A 16646-nucleotide genomic window follows, 5' to 3' on the forward strand; every position below is an offset into this window, starting at 1 on the left:
CAAATTTCTATTGTCTAATCCAAGCTGCATATTATTTTCATTATGCAAAGCTGATTCTAAAATAGTGTTTCTTTACACAGAAGAACAGATCAGCTGTTTGTCCTCTACTATCCATCCTTGGGAAAGAGTATTTCCTCTACTCAGGACATTGATAAATTGGAGAATTGGTCAATGATGAAATTCAATAAAGACAAGTACAAAGTACTACACTTACGGTATGTCTACACTACCCGCCGGATTGGCGGGCAGCGATCGATCCAGTGGGGGTCGATTTATCACAATAAATTGACCCCCGAGCACTCTCCCGTTGACTCCTGTACTCCACCACCGCGAGAGTCGACAGGGGAGCGGCAGCAGTCGACTCACCATGTAGGTCTAAATACGTCGACTTCAGCTACGTTATTCACGTAACTGAAGTTGCGTAACTTAGATCGATTTCCCCTCCACCCCCCATGTAGACTAGGCCTTAGGAAGAAAAAGTCAAATGCTGAGTTACAAAATGGGGAATAACTGTCTAAGTAGTATTGCAGAAAGGATTTGGGAGATATAGTGGATCACAGATTGACTATGAGTCAACAATGTGATGCAGTTGTGAAAATGGCAAATATCATGCTGGGGTGTCCAAAAAGGAGTGTCAGATATAAGACATGGGAGGTAATTGTCCTGCTTTACTTGCTATGTCCAGTTTTGGGCGCCAAACTTTAGAAAGATGTGGACAAATTGGAGAGAGTCCAGAGGAGAGCAACAAAAATGATAAAAGATTTAGAAAACCTGACCTATGAGGAAAGGCTAAAAATACAGGGTATATTTAGTCTTCAGAAAAGAAGTCTGGGAAAAGAACCCTCAGGCTGTTATAAAAAGGGACAATGATAGATTGTTCTCTGTGTCCTCTGAAGGTAGGATAAGAAGTAATCGTCTTAGTCTGCAGCAAGGGAGATTTAGGTTAGGTATTAGGAAAAACCTTCTAACTATAAGGATAGTTAAGTACTGGAATAGGCTTTCAAGGGAGGTTGTGGAATCCCCATCATTGGGGTTTTTAAGAACAGGTTAGAAAAACACCTGTGAAGGTTGGACTAGTTTTACTTGGTTCTGTCTCAGCACATAGGGGGATGGACTGTCTGACCTCTAAAGGTCCCTTCCAGCCCTACATTTCTACGATTCTATGTGCAGTAAAAGCTTTGTTATCCGGCATGTTGGGGGTGCCAGTAAATCAAAAATTCCAGTTAACTAAGAGGGAGGGAATTTGGATGCAGGAGGGTGCTCAGGGCCAGGGTTTGGGGCACGGGGCACACATTCTGGGAGGGAGTTTGGGTACGGCAAGGGGGTTCAGGGCTGGGGGTTAGGGTGCGGGAGGTGGCGCGGGCTCTGGGAGGGAGTTTGAATGTGGAAGAGGGCTCGGGGCAGAGGGTTGGGGCACGGGAAGGGTTTTGGGGTGCCAGATCCAGGCGACACTCACCTCAGGTGGCTCCCTGCAAGTGGCAACATGTCCCTGCTGCTGCTAGGCGGAGGTGCAGCCAGGCGGCTCTGTGCGCTGCCTCTGCCTGCAGGAGCCGCCTCCGGCCAATGGGAGCTGCAGAGCCAGTGCATGGGATGGGGCAGGGGCAGCGCACGGAGCCCCCATGGCCCTTCCTCTGTCTACGAGCAGCAAGGACATGTCGCCACTTCCAGGGAGCCACGTGAAGCCAAGTAGGGAGCCTGCTGGCCCCACTCCAATCAGACTTTTAACGGCTCAGTCAGCGATGCTGACTGGAGCCACCAGGGTCCCTTTTCGATCAGGCGTTCAGGTCAAAAACCTGACACCTGGCAACCCCATTGAAGATCAGAAATACTGGTTTATAGAGCTTGCCGGATAGCACAGCTTTTACTGTATTTGGAGCTTCGTGTTGTACCCTGGTTACATTGGCTTTTCTTGAGTCTAGCAAAAGAGCAGCAAACCTCATAGTGTTTAGCAACTCATGTGGCTGCAATAAAGGCATGTAAAATCTGTTGGGCATTTTACCCCACCCGTGCTTTTTCAAAGAAAGAAATTGGGAACTTCTTTCTTGGAGGAAAAATAAACGTCTTTCTGATCAAAGTGAAACAAAATATCAGGACTAACGAAGGAAGGCTGGTCTTGTGTTTAAGGCACTAGCCTGGTACTTAGGAGACCTTAGTTCTATCCCCGGCTCTGCTGCAGACCCCCTGTAGGATCTTGGGCCAGTCACTTAGTCTCTCTGGGTGAAATCCTGGCTCCACTGAGTCTTTAATGGGGCCAGGAATTCAGTTCCTGATCTTCTACTTGTCTGTTGTATCCCCTTTGTCTTGTCTCTTTACATTGTAAAGTCATTAGGGCAAGGACTGTCCCTTACTATGTGTTTGCACACTGCCTAGTGGGGCCCTCATCTCTGTTGGGACCTCTAGGTGCTACCATAATACCAGGGCTGGCTTTAGGCTGATTCAGCCGATTCCGCTGAATCGGGCCCCGCGCCTAAGAGGGCCCCGCAGCTGTCCACCCCGCCCCCAGCTCACTTCCCCCACCTCCCCTCCCCTGAACGCTCCACCCCCTGCTCCTCCCCCTCCCCTGCTTCCCACGAATCAGATGTTCTTGTTTTCAGACTTCCCGCGCAGGGGCAGGCGGCAGCAGGTAAGCTGGGGGGAGGCGCGGCCCAGTCCAGCCCGGCCGAGCGGCTCCCTCCGGCCCCGGCAGCTCTGGCTCCGGCTCAGCTCGGACCCTGGGGCGCCGGCCCCGGTTCCGGCCGAGCGCACCAGCCCAGCCCCGCAGCTCCGGCCCCGGCCAAGCACCCCCGGCCCCGGCCTGAGTGGCTCCGGGTCGGGTTGGCTTGGCTCAGGCCACGGGGCGCCGACCCCGGTTCTGGCCGAGTGTGTCACCCCGGCCCTGCGGCTCTGGCCCAGCCCTGGCGCCGGCTGAGCGCCCCCGGCCCAAGCAACTCCGGCCCGGGTCGGCTCGGGCCACGGGGAGCCGGCCCCGATTCCGGCCGAGCGCACCGGCCCGGGCCCGCAGCACCGGCCCGGGCCCCGGCAGAGTGCGCCGGCCCGCACCCGGCCCAGTGCCGGCCAAGCACCCCCGGCCCCAGTGGCTCTGGCCTGGACCCAAGCCCCGTGACCCCGGCGGGAGCGGGGCCCGATTCCTGGGGGTGGGGCTTGCCAGCATCAAGCCCCACCCCCAGGAATCGGGCCCCACTCTTGCTAAAGCCAGCCCTGCATAATACAAATGATAATCAAATGATCTCAAAAACAGCTTCCAAGCCTTTGATTCATTGAGCCCACTCACACTGCTCAGGTTACCAGTTGCTATCCTGGCAGGTAGAAATATGCACAATTGGTTGCATTTTTGAAATGCATAAACAAAGGGTGTTTGTTTTCCAGTTCTACGGAGACCACTTTGCAACTCCGTGAAATGACATTTGCTTTCTCGTGTTATGACGACATCAGACCCAAAATGGGTTCAGGGCAGTTCCAGAGGTCCAGGATGGGAGTCAGCCTGCATGACTGTTTGCATTAGTCACACATTCATATTACAGAGCCATTGAAGGACTCCAGTACCTGGTTCATTATGCTCTGGTGGGGGAGCCACCCGGTTCCTGTGGTTCATTGGTGAGCCTCGCATCTCGTGCTGGATAGGGATAGGAGCTGGCCCTGTAGGCGGTGGGAGTATAGACTGTCGCTGCTTTATTTTCTCCTGGTTTACTCTGCAGGGTAAAGAACACAAAAGCAATTAATCTTTTCCTGCTCTCAAGAGAGTGCCCAGTTGGAGTAGGGAAGGGAAACTCAGTCTGTGCTATTTTGTTTTGGCTGAAATTCACCCTTGTGCAATGTCGCACCAGTGGATAGGCCATCGGCAGTGAGGATCAAACCTGATATGTCTGGATCTTAACACATGAGTCTCTCTCTACTGCTTGAGCTAAAAGACCCACTCTGTTAGGCCTGGTCTACACTCGGGGGAGGGGAGGAGAATCGATCTAAGTTACACAACTTCAGCCATGTGAATAACGTAGCTGAAGTCGATGTACTTAGATTGACTTACCGTGGTGTCTTCACCGCGGTGAGTCGACTGCTGCTGCTCCCCCATCGACTCTGCCTGCACCTCTCGCGGCGGTGGAGTACAGGAGTCAATGGGAGAGCACTCGGGGGTTGATTTATCGTGTCTAGACTAGACATGATAAATCAACCCCCACTGGATTGATTGCTGCCTGCCGATCTGGTGGGTAGTGTAGACATACCCTTAGTCAAGGCTGTAGCAGGTCCTTCAACCTCATCTGTGTCCCAGCCATCACTAGAGGGAGACAGAGCACCACACTGAGTGGTGTGGGTTAATCTGGCCCGCCCTCTGCACCAGATATATGCAGCTCTTTCAGGATTTGAGAAACACTAACCATCTCAGTACAAAGCATTTTGCTGACACACATCGCCTCCCATTTTAATTAGCATTTGGAGTTTGCAATATAACAACATAAAAAAAGAACACATTGCCATGTGCATTTCTGGTAAGTTTCTATGAGTAAAAGAACATTAGATGTTAACTGATTACACTGAATTCCCTCCTGTTTGGTCTATAGCAGTGGTTCTCAACCGGGGTACATGTACCCCTGGGAGTACGCAGAGGTCTTTCAGGGATACATCAACTCATCTAGATATTTGCCTAGTTTTACAACAAGCTACATAAAAAGCACTAGGGAAGTCAGTACAAACTAGAATTTCATACAGACAACAACTTGTTTATACTGCTCTATATACTACACCAGGGGTCAGCAACCTTCCAGAAGTGGTGTGCCGAGTCTTCATTTATTCACTCTAATTTAAGGTTTCGCGTGCCAGTAATACATTTTAACATTTTTAGAAGGTCTCTTTCTATAAGTCTATAATATATAACTAAACTATTGTTATATGTAAAGTAAATAAGGTTTGTAAAATGTTTAAAAAGCTTCATTTTAATTTAAATTTAAATGCAGAGCCCCCTGGACCGGTGGCCAGGACCCGGGCAGTGTGAGTGCCACTGAAAATCAGCTCGTGTGCTGCCTTCGGCACACATGCCATAGGTTGCCTACCCCCGTACTACACACTGAAATGTAAGTGGAATATAAATATTGTCAATTATTTATTTTATAATTATGGTAAAAATGAGAAAGTAAGCAATTTGTCTGGAATAGTGTGCTGTGACACTTTTTTGTATTTCTATGTCTGATTTGGTAAGCAAGTAGTTTTTAAATGAGGTGAAACTTGGGGGTACGCAAGACCAATCAAACTCCTGAAAGGGGTACAGTAGTCTAGAAAGGTTAAGAGCCACTGGTCTATAGGGTTCATACTTTCAGAAAAGGCTGACTGATATTGGTGTAGGGCATAGGCAGTTTCAGCTGGTGTCTTGAAGCAGCAGAATATTTTATGATGCTAGTGGGATTCCTTGTGTGGAGCGGAGAATGAACTAGAACCCCTATTGTATCACAGCAGCCAGAATATCACTTGTGATTCACCAAAGAGTATTGCTGTAAAAGTTACCAAATGGCATTTGGACAGAAGGTAACGGAACCCCGGAGAAACAAGAACATTTATCTATTAAAGTGCCTGCAGTTCCCATTTCCAGACAGCGAAAAGAGGAATAAACTTTGAGTGAAGAAATTCAGATCTTTTTGTAAATTGCAGTGGAACTGAACCAGCTTACACCAGGTCTGACTTTAGCCTTTTACCTGTGTCCTCCCAAATATTTTAATTGTAGATGGACCTAAAGCAGAGCATCTAGTTCAAAGCCCTTTGAGGTGTGTTTTTTTTTTTTAATGCAGGTATGTGATAAACCTGAATTGCTGGATTTGAACCTCTCCTTTTAGTCTAATTTCTGGGTTAGATCCAAAACCAGGAGGGGGCCTATTTTCCTGCTCTTATTCAGATGTGACAAAATCTCCCAAGAATAGTGTGCAAGATTTCACTGCCAACAAACTCCAGCTCTCATTTGGTCTGGAACCCTAATCTCTAATCCCAGCCTGACCTTAACCTGTCTCTGGCAGGGCCGCCCAGGGGATTCAGGGGGCCTGGGGCAAAGCAATTTCAGGGGCCCCTTCCATTAAAAAAAAGTTGCAATACTATAGTAAAATGTATTTGGAAATGTAAAAAATAACCAGTGAAATACATTCTAAAATTAATTGTTAATTTGAATACACAAAATACATTATTTAAAAACATTAAATGCTTTAATGGTATGTATACATTTGCAATTACATAATGGGCTGTCGCTGGGTGATGGTGATGGTTGGTGTCAATGGGCTATCACTGCCTGGGTGTGGCGCTGCTGTTGCCCAGGGCTGGGTGGGGAGCTGGGCTCTAGGTTGGGGGGTGCCCGGCCTAGAGGGACTGGGCTCAGAGCTGGGGGTCAGGGCTGTGGGGGTGCCTGGCTCAGAGGGGCTGGGCTCGGAGCTGGGGGTCAGGGCCCTGAGGGGATGGGGTCAGGGGGTGCCCGGCTCAGAGGGGTTGGGCTTGGAGCTGGGGGTCAGGGCTGTGGGGGGGGGATGGGGTAGGAGGGTGCCTGGCTCAGAGGGGCTGGGCTCGGAGCTGGGGGTCAGGGCTGTGGGGGGGGATGGGGTGGGGTCATGCCCGACTCAGAGGGGCTTACCTCCGCCTCCCCCCTCTCCCAGAACCTCAGCGCACCGCGTCCAGGAGCGGCCCTGGACAGCGCTGCAGCGGCGTGGCTCTAGCGGGACCTCAGCTCCCCCAGCTCGGCCGGAGCTCACAGCCCCGCTCCCTTACCATGTGGCTCCGAGCGGGGAGGAGCTCAGGCTGCTCCTGGACGCGGCGCGCTGAGGCGCAGGGGGATGAGGGAAGGTGGAGGCGGGGGGGAGCCTCCGACATTGTCGTGGGGGCCCCTGCGGAGCCCCTCTGGGCGCCTCTGGGCGGCCCGGTCTCGGGATTCAAACTTATCCAGGACAGCCTTGTCTGCCTTTGTGTTCTGTTTTCTATGTAGCCGATGAGAGCAGGGGACATTTGTTCCCATCTGTCTGCAGCACTTACTTGAGCGTCTGCGGCCGTATCTTCTTTCCCTGCTTGTGATCGGCGAGTGCACTTTCTATGTCCTCGTGGACCATCTCCGCCTCAAACATAAAACAGTGATCTCATAAAGGCTTTGCTTTGAATGAACTGGAGGATGTAGGTGGCATGATGGGGAAATAGCTGGCTGAGAATGTCATTGGCTACGTGCTCATATTGAATTGCAAGTCAACTCAGCACTTGGCAGTTTCACTGTGTAGTGCTTTCCCTGCCTCTGAGCAGCCAGTGTGAATACTGGTGCAGGTGAAAGGATCCAGTTCTCAAGCAGGAGGACTAGTTTCAAGTGACTAGCTATGAAGCAGCAGGATTTGGGCAGTCTTGGACATCGTATGTCCTAGGATTTCAGAAGGGAAGTGCCGGGCCGGCGGCTCAGGGTCCGGAGGCAAGGGGGGCTGCCCGAAGCCGGTAGCGCTGGCTCAGGCAGCTTGGCTCTTAAACAGAGCCAAAGTCTGAGAGGGGAGGAGCAGAGCAGCCGCGGGAGGGGAAGTGCCCGGAAGGTATTTTTCCCGGACATGTTCGGCTTTTTGGCAATTCCCCCCAGACGGGGGTTTGATTGCCGAAAAGCCAGACATGTCCGGGAAAAACCGGACGTATGGTAACCCTATTTCAGCCACTGGTGTCTGTGCAAACTGCTAGGGTAGTTACGTGCTTACGCTGGTGATTTGCACCTTTGATTTGGAATTGGGATACAAATCGTATTGCCCTAGGGTAAACTGAGCTTACACTAGGGGTTTGTATTAGTAAGGCACTGTTGCTGCTCATTGGCAGCTGCAGTCTCAGTGGGGCTGAAATCTCAGCATAGATAAGGAGAGAGCTTCCTGGCTGCACTCCTGACTGTGTGCCTGATGACAAAGCTACACAACCGCATACTGGCTCTCTGGAAGAGGGAGAGATAGGATTGCAAGAGGCAACTGAGGGTCCAAAATGGACAGGGGTGCAGGGAAAACCTCTCCCAGTAATTCCAGATATATTGACATAATTCTCCTGCGTTCCAGTTGCACTGACTTCAGTGGATCTGCACCAATTTACACTGCTATGACTGAGGGCTGGTCCCCACTTAGTCCGGACTTCGGACTAAGGTACGCAAATTCAGCTACGTTAATAACGTAGCTGAATTCGAAGTACCTTAGTCCGGACTTACCGCGGTCCAGACGCGGCCGGAAGTCTCCCCCCGTCGACACCGCGTACTCCTCTCGGCGAGCTGGAGTACCGGCGCCGACTGTGAGCACTTCCGGGATCGATCCGGGATCGATTTATCGCGTCTTAACCAGACGCGATAAATCGATCCCAGAACATCGATGGCGTGCCGCCGGACCAGCCGGTAAGTGAAGACTAGGCCTGAGAAGGGGATCTCCAGCAGCAGTAAATGACAGGCCAGGCATTGCAGTTAAGGCAGGCAGAATGCTCTCCAGTCCTACCAGCTAAAAGGAGTGATGGGAAGCATTGCTGCTGTAATTTGTACTCTGATGAAATGTCTCTGCTCTTAGTCTGTTAGACAGGGTGGAATGAAAGGCAATGATCAGTACAAACTACCCTTGCATGACAACATTCATTGCTCTGCACACTCTGCACCCTTACTTGAGCCATCTTAGGATAAGCTCATGCAGACTGTGTGTCTGTGCATCCAGTCTGCATTCGCTCCCGTACATGGAGGCTTGCACCGTCATTTGCACACCGTTCTGGTTTGGTTTTTTCTCTTGACGTGCCCAAGCAGGGGGAAGGTTTGAAAATCTAGCCCCAAGCAGCAGTGACTTCTCCCACCCAGAGTTCTTCTCGCTTTCCCTCCCTGCTCACCTCCACCTCATCGCAGTTGAAGAAGTGGATATCGGGCTTGTGCTGCTCGGAGTCCTGGCACACCAGCAGGAGGATGGAGGTGTAGCGCATCTGATTCAGCACGGTTTGGCAGAGCTGGACCGTCGGCAGGGGAAAGTCCTCCAGCTCCTCCTGTAAGCCAACGGGCAGGGCATCATGCAAATGGGAGTGGTGTTAAAATAACGCCTCGCCATCCCCGGCATTGCCTCACGCAGTCACTGATGCAGGGAGGAGGAGACCTCACAGGGCAGGTGCCTCCCAGCAGTCCATGTCCCCGCAGTTCTGTGTCTGATACTGAAGACAGTTCTGTCAGTGTTTGGGGAAGACGAATGAGCCTGGGAACTAGGGACCAACTAGGAGGAGGTGGAGTTTCCCATCTTGCTTTCTGGGGATGGGGTACCAGAGCACAGGCTGCTTCTTGGACTTGCAACACAGAACATTGATATTGGTGCTACAGAGGTCACCCCGTTGCTGTGCTCCACCTGCAGCAGTGAACTAGCAGTGTTGGGCTTGCATTAACACAGGCAAACGGGGTGGGTTGGGAGCTCCGAGAGGAAGGATGCTGTTGTGGTTAAGGCACCGGACAGGACTCAGGACAGATAGGCTCTATTCTTGGCTTTGCGACACGCTCCCTGGGTAACCTTGGGCAAGTGTGTCCATGCCTCAGTTCCCTGTTATTAAATTGGGGATAATGAGACTTTCCTCCCACGCTTTGGCTTGGCTATTTAGCTTGTACACCCTTTGGGGCAGGAAGTGTGTGTGTGTGTGTGTGTGTGTGCATTCACATGCACACCAGGGCATCAATCTCGGTGGGGGCTCCTAGAGCTACAGAAATACAAATCATTAACAATGATGAATTCCACCCAAACCGTTTTGTGGACTCCTAACTGGACACATCAGTCTCCATTAGCCTATCACTTCCACCGAGGTCTGACTTATCATTCACCCATGAGCGTAGCAGCAAGTAGCTGAGAGTTTGATTAATTAGTTCAGTCCCACCTTGCTGTGCACTCAAACTCTAGAGGAACCCTTCTGTCCTATAGGTTAAAATCAGTCAGCCCTTTTGCGTTTTTTTGTATCAATTCTTCCCAGTTTAGTAGCCCCAGAAAAGCATGTTACCCCTCCCCAGCCAGCTGGAAAGTGGCATACTTTTGAATGCAGTCTATTGCCCGTTTTGCATCTTGCCATGGAGGAGAAAGCTCCCGACCTACCTGTGACTCGCAGTCTAGGAGTCGGATGGACTTGTCATTCACTTGCAACAGCATCTCCTGGGCCCAGATCTTCTCTTTAGAGTTGAGCTGCATCAGTTTCCTGATGGCGTCGTCCACTGTCACAATGGCTTCACTCTTATCCATGATGAATGTGGCTAAGTGCTGCGGGGGCAGCGGGGAGAACACACACAGGCTAATAAGAGTGAGGGTGACCTCAAGTCAGCTTAGCTCTGCAGAGCTGTTAATGAGCCATGTCTGTCCCACACCCACTCACTATAGCACTTTGTCCCCCTTCAGTAGGGGCTGGGCTGCATAGAGAAGTTGATGAGCCTGCTATGGTCTCGGCTAAGAAGCGGATGGTTTTTTAGCTCAGGCAGTAGAGACTTATGTGCTAAGATCCAGAGGTTTCAGGTTCAATCCTGGTTACTGACAACCCAGCGGGGCACTGTGTTACACACACTTCGGAGGGTGCACGCTCTCATAGGCTGCAGGAGAGATTTACAGTATATCTTGTAAATTTAAGTTTGGGCTAGATTATGTAGACTCCTCACAGCCTGCAGCAATTCACATGAGAAACAGTCACATGGTGCTGTCAGGTGACTGCCTGTTCTGTATTATGAACCATCATTATGTCAGTGCCAGTACCTACTGGACTCCTGAGGAAAGCATTGATACATGATAGGATTTCACAGCACAGAAAGGGCACGTCTACATGGGAACGCTCCGGAAAAGTTACGCCACATTAACTGAAGGCTGTAATGTAAAGTTAAAGCATACGTTCAGTTAATGTGACTTAACTTTTTTGAGTGTCCCCATGTAGGCATGCCCTAAATTCCATCACTTGCAGATTTAGCAGGACATGTTTTAACTCTAGCACTTAAGGTGCCAATCCAGCAAAGCACTTAAGCACGTGTTTCGCTTTAAGTACGTGACTAGTCACATTGTTTTCCTGGACTGCTCATGTGCTCAATGTTCAGCTCGTGCTTAAGTGCTCTGCTGGATTAGGTCTGAAATCATTTCCCCAGACTTCAGAGTAGCAGCCGTGTTAGTCTGTATCCGCAAAAAGAAGAACAGGAGTACTTGTGGCACCTTAGAGACTAACAAATTTATTAGAGCATAAGCTTTCGTGGACTACAGCCCACTTCTTTGGATGCATACGAAGAAGTGGGCTGTAGTCCACGAAAGCTTATGCTCTAATAAATTTGTTAGTCTCTAAGGTGCCACAAGTACTCCTGTTCTTCTTTTTCCCCAGACTGAATACGTTCAGCGTTTCCTCTCTTTGTATAAAGAATGAGGACCACGAAAGCTTCTGCCCAAATACATTTGTTAGTCTCTAAAGTGCCACAAGGACTCCTCGTTCTTTTTGCTGATACAGACTAACACGGCTACCACTCTGAAACCTCTCTTTGTATAGTAGATCTCACAGGAGGAAATTTGCCCCGGGCAGAGGGTCCACACAGGGGCTATGTAGACACCATTTAAATCCCACAGGGTTTAAATGGGATTAAAGTGATGTGTAAGCTCTGTCTGGGCAGTCTGTCCGGGGTCAGTCCCACTCACGCTGCAGCTATACCACAAAGCTCTCTACACTGCAAAGCTACCCAGCATATAGGGCAGCCTTTAACCTGACTCCTAACTCTACTCCAGCCTGCTAAATCACCTCCTATACCATGGAACCAAAATGACACCATATGCAGTGGCATGACTCTTCCTTGACTTCTGAGACCTTAATGGAAACTGGCATCTCTGGTTACAATAGGGGGTTTTGTAAAGGGTCGGGGGAGCTTCTGCAGGATTTAGAGTGTTCCTTACTGCTCCATTTTGGGAAGGAGGGAAGCCCCAAGTGCAAGGGTCTTGTTGGACTTATCCTGCAGCACACTCCTGCTTTCCTGTATGCCCCAACTCAGAATTCCATTGCATTCCTCTGCTCTCCCATGTTCCTTAGCAAAAATGCAACCGCATTCTATGGTAGTGGCCCAGACACTGCAGTAACGCTATAGTTATTCTGGTGCTTTAGATCATGAAAGTGGGCCGTGACTTCCAATGCACTCTGTAGTACCTATTTATATAAAAGGTCTCAGAACCTGCCAGATTCTGTGTCCCAGCTTAGCTAAAGAAAAGGAATTCTCCTTGTTTTCATATCCTCCTATCCTCACTCTCCCCCCCCCCCGCCCCCGTGTTTTGCTGCCACTTCAGTTCTGTACTGTGGCATTCAGTGCTTAATTTGTGCCAGGGCTTGCGAGAGCTGACCCCCTGCACCTCTGGGCTTGGCAATTCATAGTTCCGGCACCTCTGGGCTTGCCATGTCAGTTATGAAAGTTTAAAAAACAAAACAAAACCCTGCTTGAGCCCTGGCACCTCTTTCATTACAAATTAAGCATTGGTAGCATCACAGGAGTTCCCCAGTTTTCCTTCCTCCCAAACCCAGAGAAACCTGCGCCCAGCTTCCATAGCGCTTATACATGAGCTCCGTCCCCATAACAAACTGAATTCAGTCATCACCTCCTCCCGCACGTTGTGTAACTTCTACACTTTGGACTGAAGGCAGCTCTGATCAGGTAGCAGAATCCCAGACATGACTGTAATTACAGGCACTTCCGCCCAGGTCTGAACCCATTAAACATTGCACTTGGATACAATCACACTTACTGAGGGCCTCTGAACCTTGGTGTCTGCATAATTGTGCAGCGCCTCTAGGCTTTAGGCTGCTATTGATACTATGCGTAAGAGAAAGTACCATGCTGGGAAGTGGAGGAGATGAAGGGTGGGGAGATGTATTCTGCATAAAAATGGCATTTGTTTCCTCTAGCCTGTGAATTCCACCCTTTCAATCAAAGTTGGTTCTTGCTCTCCTATCCTAGTCTCTCTTTACTTCCCACTGTTCACAGCCAGAACACCTGCTCTCTCGCCAGGCTAGATAATGCTTCCCAGTGACTTATCTGCCAGCAGAGGGAATTGCGAGGCAATAGAAGCGACAAAGTTTACCTTCTCTCCTAGTAGTTACACACTAATGTATTGTGTGGAGAGACTGTGGGGTTGATTCTGCACTCACTGGTTTTACACAAGTACAGCTCAGCTGATTTCAGTGGATTTGCTGCTGGTCTATACTAGTAGGAGTGACAGCAGAATCAGGCCACGTGTTCTGATGACAATGGGGGACGGGGGGGGGGGGGTAAATCATGAGTCAAAGTCAATAATCCAGATTCTCTTCCCTGCTCTGTCCCTAGGAGTGCAAAGCAGATGATAACTGGCCCAGTCTCCTTCACTGAAGATTCCTACAGTGCTGGGGAATCACCACGAGGGTTAGAGCCTGGTCCTAAGAAGACAGCTTCTGTTGGAGCCTGTGGTGGAGGATTGATGCATGTTTGAGGCATAGTCTCTCTCTGCTCCACTGAGCAGACTCAGGCACAACAGAAAGCTTGGGCCTGTATTCCTGCACTGAATGTTACAATGTAACCATGGGTTAGCACTGCCTGTTATTGTGGCTTTTTTTCCTTGGTCACTATTTAGCATGGCAAAAAGAGGGACAAAACAGGATTTTGATACAGTGAATACTACTGAAGTCATTCTAACACAAAGCGTTAGAAACCAAACAAATTCATGTGAGGAAACTCATGTCTACACTGCAAGTGAAGGTGTGATGGTAGCATGCGTAAGCATACCCGTGTTAGCTTTAATCTAGCCAGCATGGGTTACAGTAGTAATGTAGATATGGTTGCATGGACTAGCAACCAGAGTGCAAGTCTTTCAGGTACCATGGGTATGTACTCTGGTTGTTAGCCCATGCAGAAGATTATGCCAGCATATCTATGCTTCTATTGTTATTTGTCCTAGCTAGATCAAAGCTAGCATGGGCTAGTATGCCACCCATACTACAATCACGTCTTTGTGGTGTAGACAGAGACTAGGGGCAGGTCTACACTACAGCCGGGATCGACACTCTGAGATCGATCCACTGGCGGTCATTTTAGAGGGTCTAGTGAAGACCCGCCAAATCGACTGCAGATAGCTCTCCAGTCAGCCCTGTACTCTACCCCAATGAGAAGAGTAAGGTAAGTCAACAGGAGATTTTCTCCTGTAGACCCCGCGGTAACTTGACCTAAGGTACGTCGACTCCAGCTACGTTATTCACGTAGCTGGAGTTGCGTAGCGTAGGTCGACTTACTGCGGTAGTGTAGACATAGCCTAAGAGGCGAGGCTAGCTAAGAAAATTGACAACTCCCACACCATGTTGCCAAAAAGGCACAAGGTGTTCTGGGGGCAAAAATAGGATTGGGACGGGGGAGATGACCATTGTGAGGGATGGACTGTTAGGTTTGCAACAATGGCATTGTGGGACAGTCATTAGAATTCAAAGCGGAGAGAATTCTAAGGCAGAAGATGCTGGATGAGGACTTGACTCTCTCTCCTAACATTCCTTCTCCTTTTTCCTGGGTAAATAGTAGGACAAATAGGGAAACCAGAGTGTTTGGAACTATCCAGCATTTTTTGAAACTATTTGTTTGATGTTAGCCATAAACTCCTCCTTATGATATGAAGATGGATCTATTCTTGTCCAAACCCTACGAGGGACTAAATGCTTCATGAGAGTCAACATTTGGGGGGATTTGGAAATCATCAATGACATTTCAAAACTTTTTAAAAAACCGGAAATATTTTTTCACAAGTTTCATAAATCAAAAAATGTGGTGTAACTGCTTGTTTTGTTTTTTACCCAACCAACTCTTCTGTGGGTGAACAGTGAGAACTGAGAGTGGTCAGCACCTGGCAGAATCTGGCCCTAACTCAGGGGAAAGCATGAGACACCAAAAATAAACAGATGGCTGTATGAAACATTCATAAACCTGACTGAAGCAGGATTAGAAATACAGCTCAGCTCACTCTGTGGCTAAACGTCTTCTGCCCCTCCTGCCCACCACGAAGAGTTTGGAAAAATGGGACCTTCTTTATTGGCAGAAAAATCTGTAGCTTTCCCCAGTGCTGAGACATTTAAACCAAATGTCACTGCACCATGGTCATCGTTAGAACATTATTATCATGGGTTGGGGAGGGCTGGGTTGCCAGTCTAAGGTCAAGGTGGCAGAATAAGTAGAAGACTGAGGAGAAAAACACATTGTAGAGCGGAACAGATTTATATCCATGCCTCTCATGAAAAGGCAGAAGTTCCCTCACTTGGACTGAAATTATTGGAAAACACTACACAATATTATCTGGTAACTATGGAATTAATTTGTGTGACTGCTCCATCTCCTCCAGCCAAATAACATTTAGCTCAGGAGTTTTCCAATATTCTCTGTGTTGCACTTACACCTTATCTGCTCATGAAACGTCTGTACATGACCCTGGATTCTGTTTTCTAGGCCTGTGCATAGCATCCTCTATTGTTCATCAATCACGTAGCACAGAATAAAGTTTACCAAGAGGGGGATTGTGTGTATCAGGGGCAAGACTGCCCCTCAGCAGCATTGGCATCGTAGGTATATAATTCTTACTCCCTCCCTCCCATCCCTCTGGGCTCCCATTCCAGCTACCCCTATAGAGGCAGTATCCAGTGTAGCAATTCCAACCGGCTAGTCGTGAAGACTCCATGCTTTGTCACAATACCTCCTAGATATGGCGTTCTGAACCATAAATTTTTAACCCCAAGCTGTGTGTGAACTGGTCCAGGGTGGGGCACAATCCCCCTCCCTTTCTTTTTGGCTCAATGGGAGGGGAATCATGAATGTATTTATTTATTTTTAATAACATGGAGTCACAGTATGGAAAAAGGTGAGACTGACTGCCCTCTAGGCAGCCACTTATACTGCTTATAAAGCTAGCCTTACACAGGGGATTAATGAAGGAATACAGAGCTCTTCACCTCCAGGTCACCCCTTCGTACCAAGGTAACTCTTCTATGTATACAGGTAGTTGGAATGAGAGTGAGAGGAGGGGGTCACAAGTAATTATCTTGGATGCCAGTGCTGCTGAGGGGCCCCTGATCTGCACAGTTCTCCTTGGTAACCTTGTTCTGAGTAACATTAGCTGATGAACAATGGATGATCCAACTCAAAGGCCTAGAAAATAAAATCCAGTGTCACCTACAGATGCTTCACGAGGAGATAAGGTGTAAGTGCAGCATAGGAAGAGCATTGGGAAACTCCTGGGCTAATGTTGTTTGACTGCAGAGAATGTAGCGGTGACACAAATTAATTCCATAGTTATTGGATAATATTGTCTGGCATTCTGCAATGATTCCAGTGGAAGCCATGGAACCTTCTGACCTTTCACAAGAGGCATGCAAATAAATCAGAGCTGTAGCTGCAACCTGGTATCACATAAAGAGCTGGAAAAACCAGTAACATTTTTAAAGCAATGGTCTATTTAAGCTGTAAGGGAGAAAAATAGGTTGTCACTGCTGCATAGGCTCCCTGCAGAGCGATGAATCTCACCCTAAGAGAAGACAGTGTGCATTGTTCCTTGCTCTCCTTTTCCCCTGTTCCTTGTCTGTCAGGGGTAGAACGTAAGCTCTTTGGAGCAGACATCATTTCATATTATTATTGTTTGTATTACAGTGGTGGTGAGGGGCCTTAATCAGGGATAAGGAGCCAGTTG

The 16646-nt window shown here is 49.0% G+C and overlaps 1 protein-coding gene across 2 annotated transcripts in view; it reads right to left on the minus strand.

Moving 5' to 3' along the window:
• Positions 1-16646, minus strand: part of EPS8L2 (EPS8 like 2) — a 120203-nt gene that overhangs the window by 28843 nt on the left and 74714 nt on the right. For both annotated transcript variants that reach the window (XM_054026649.1, XM_054026648.1), the window contains exons 5-8: positions 10053-10214; positions 8824-8973; positions 6994-7073; positions 3544-3689 (exon numbers count right to left, since the gene is read on the minus strand). In XM_054026649.1, the coding sequence (XP_053882624.1) occupies positions 3544-3689; positions 6994-7073; positions 8824-8973; positions 10053-10214 (538 nt within the window). The remainder of the gene's footprint in view (positions 1-3543; positions 3690-6993; positions 7074-8823; positions 8974-10052; positions 10215-16646) is intronic.

This window comes from Malaclemys terrapin, chromosome 4, assembly GCF_027887155.1.
Source record: "Malaclemys terrapin pileata isolate rMalTer1 chromosome 4, rMalTer1.hap1, whole genome shotgun sequence".
NCBI lineage: Eukaryota > Metazoa > Chordata > Testudines > Emydidae > Malaclemys > Malaclemys terrapin.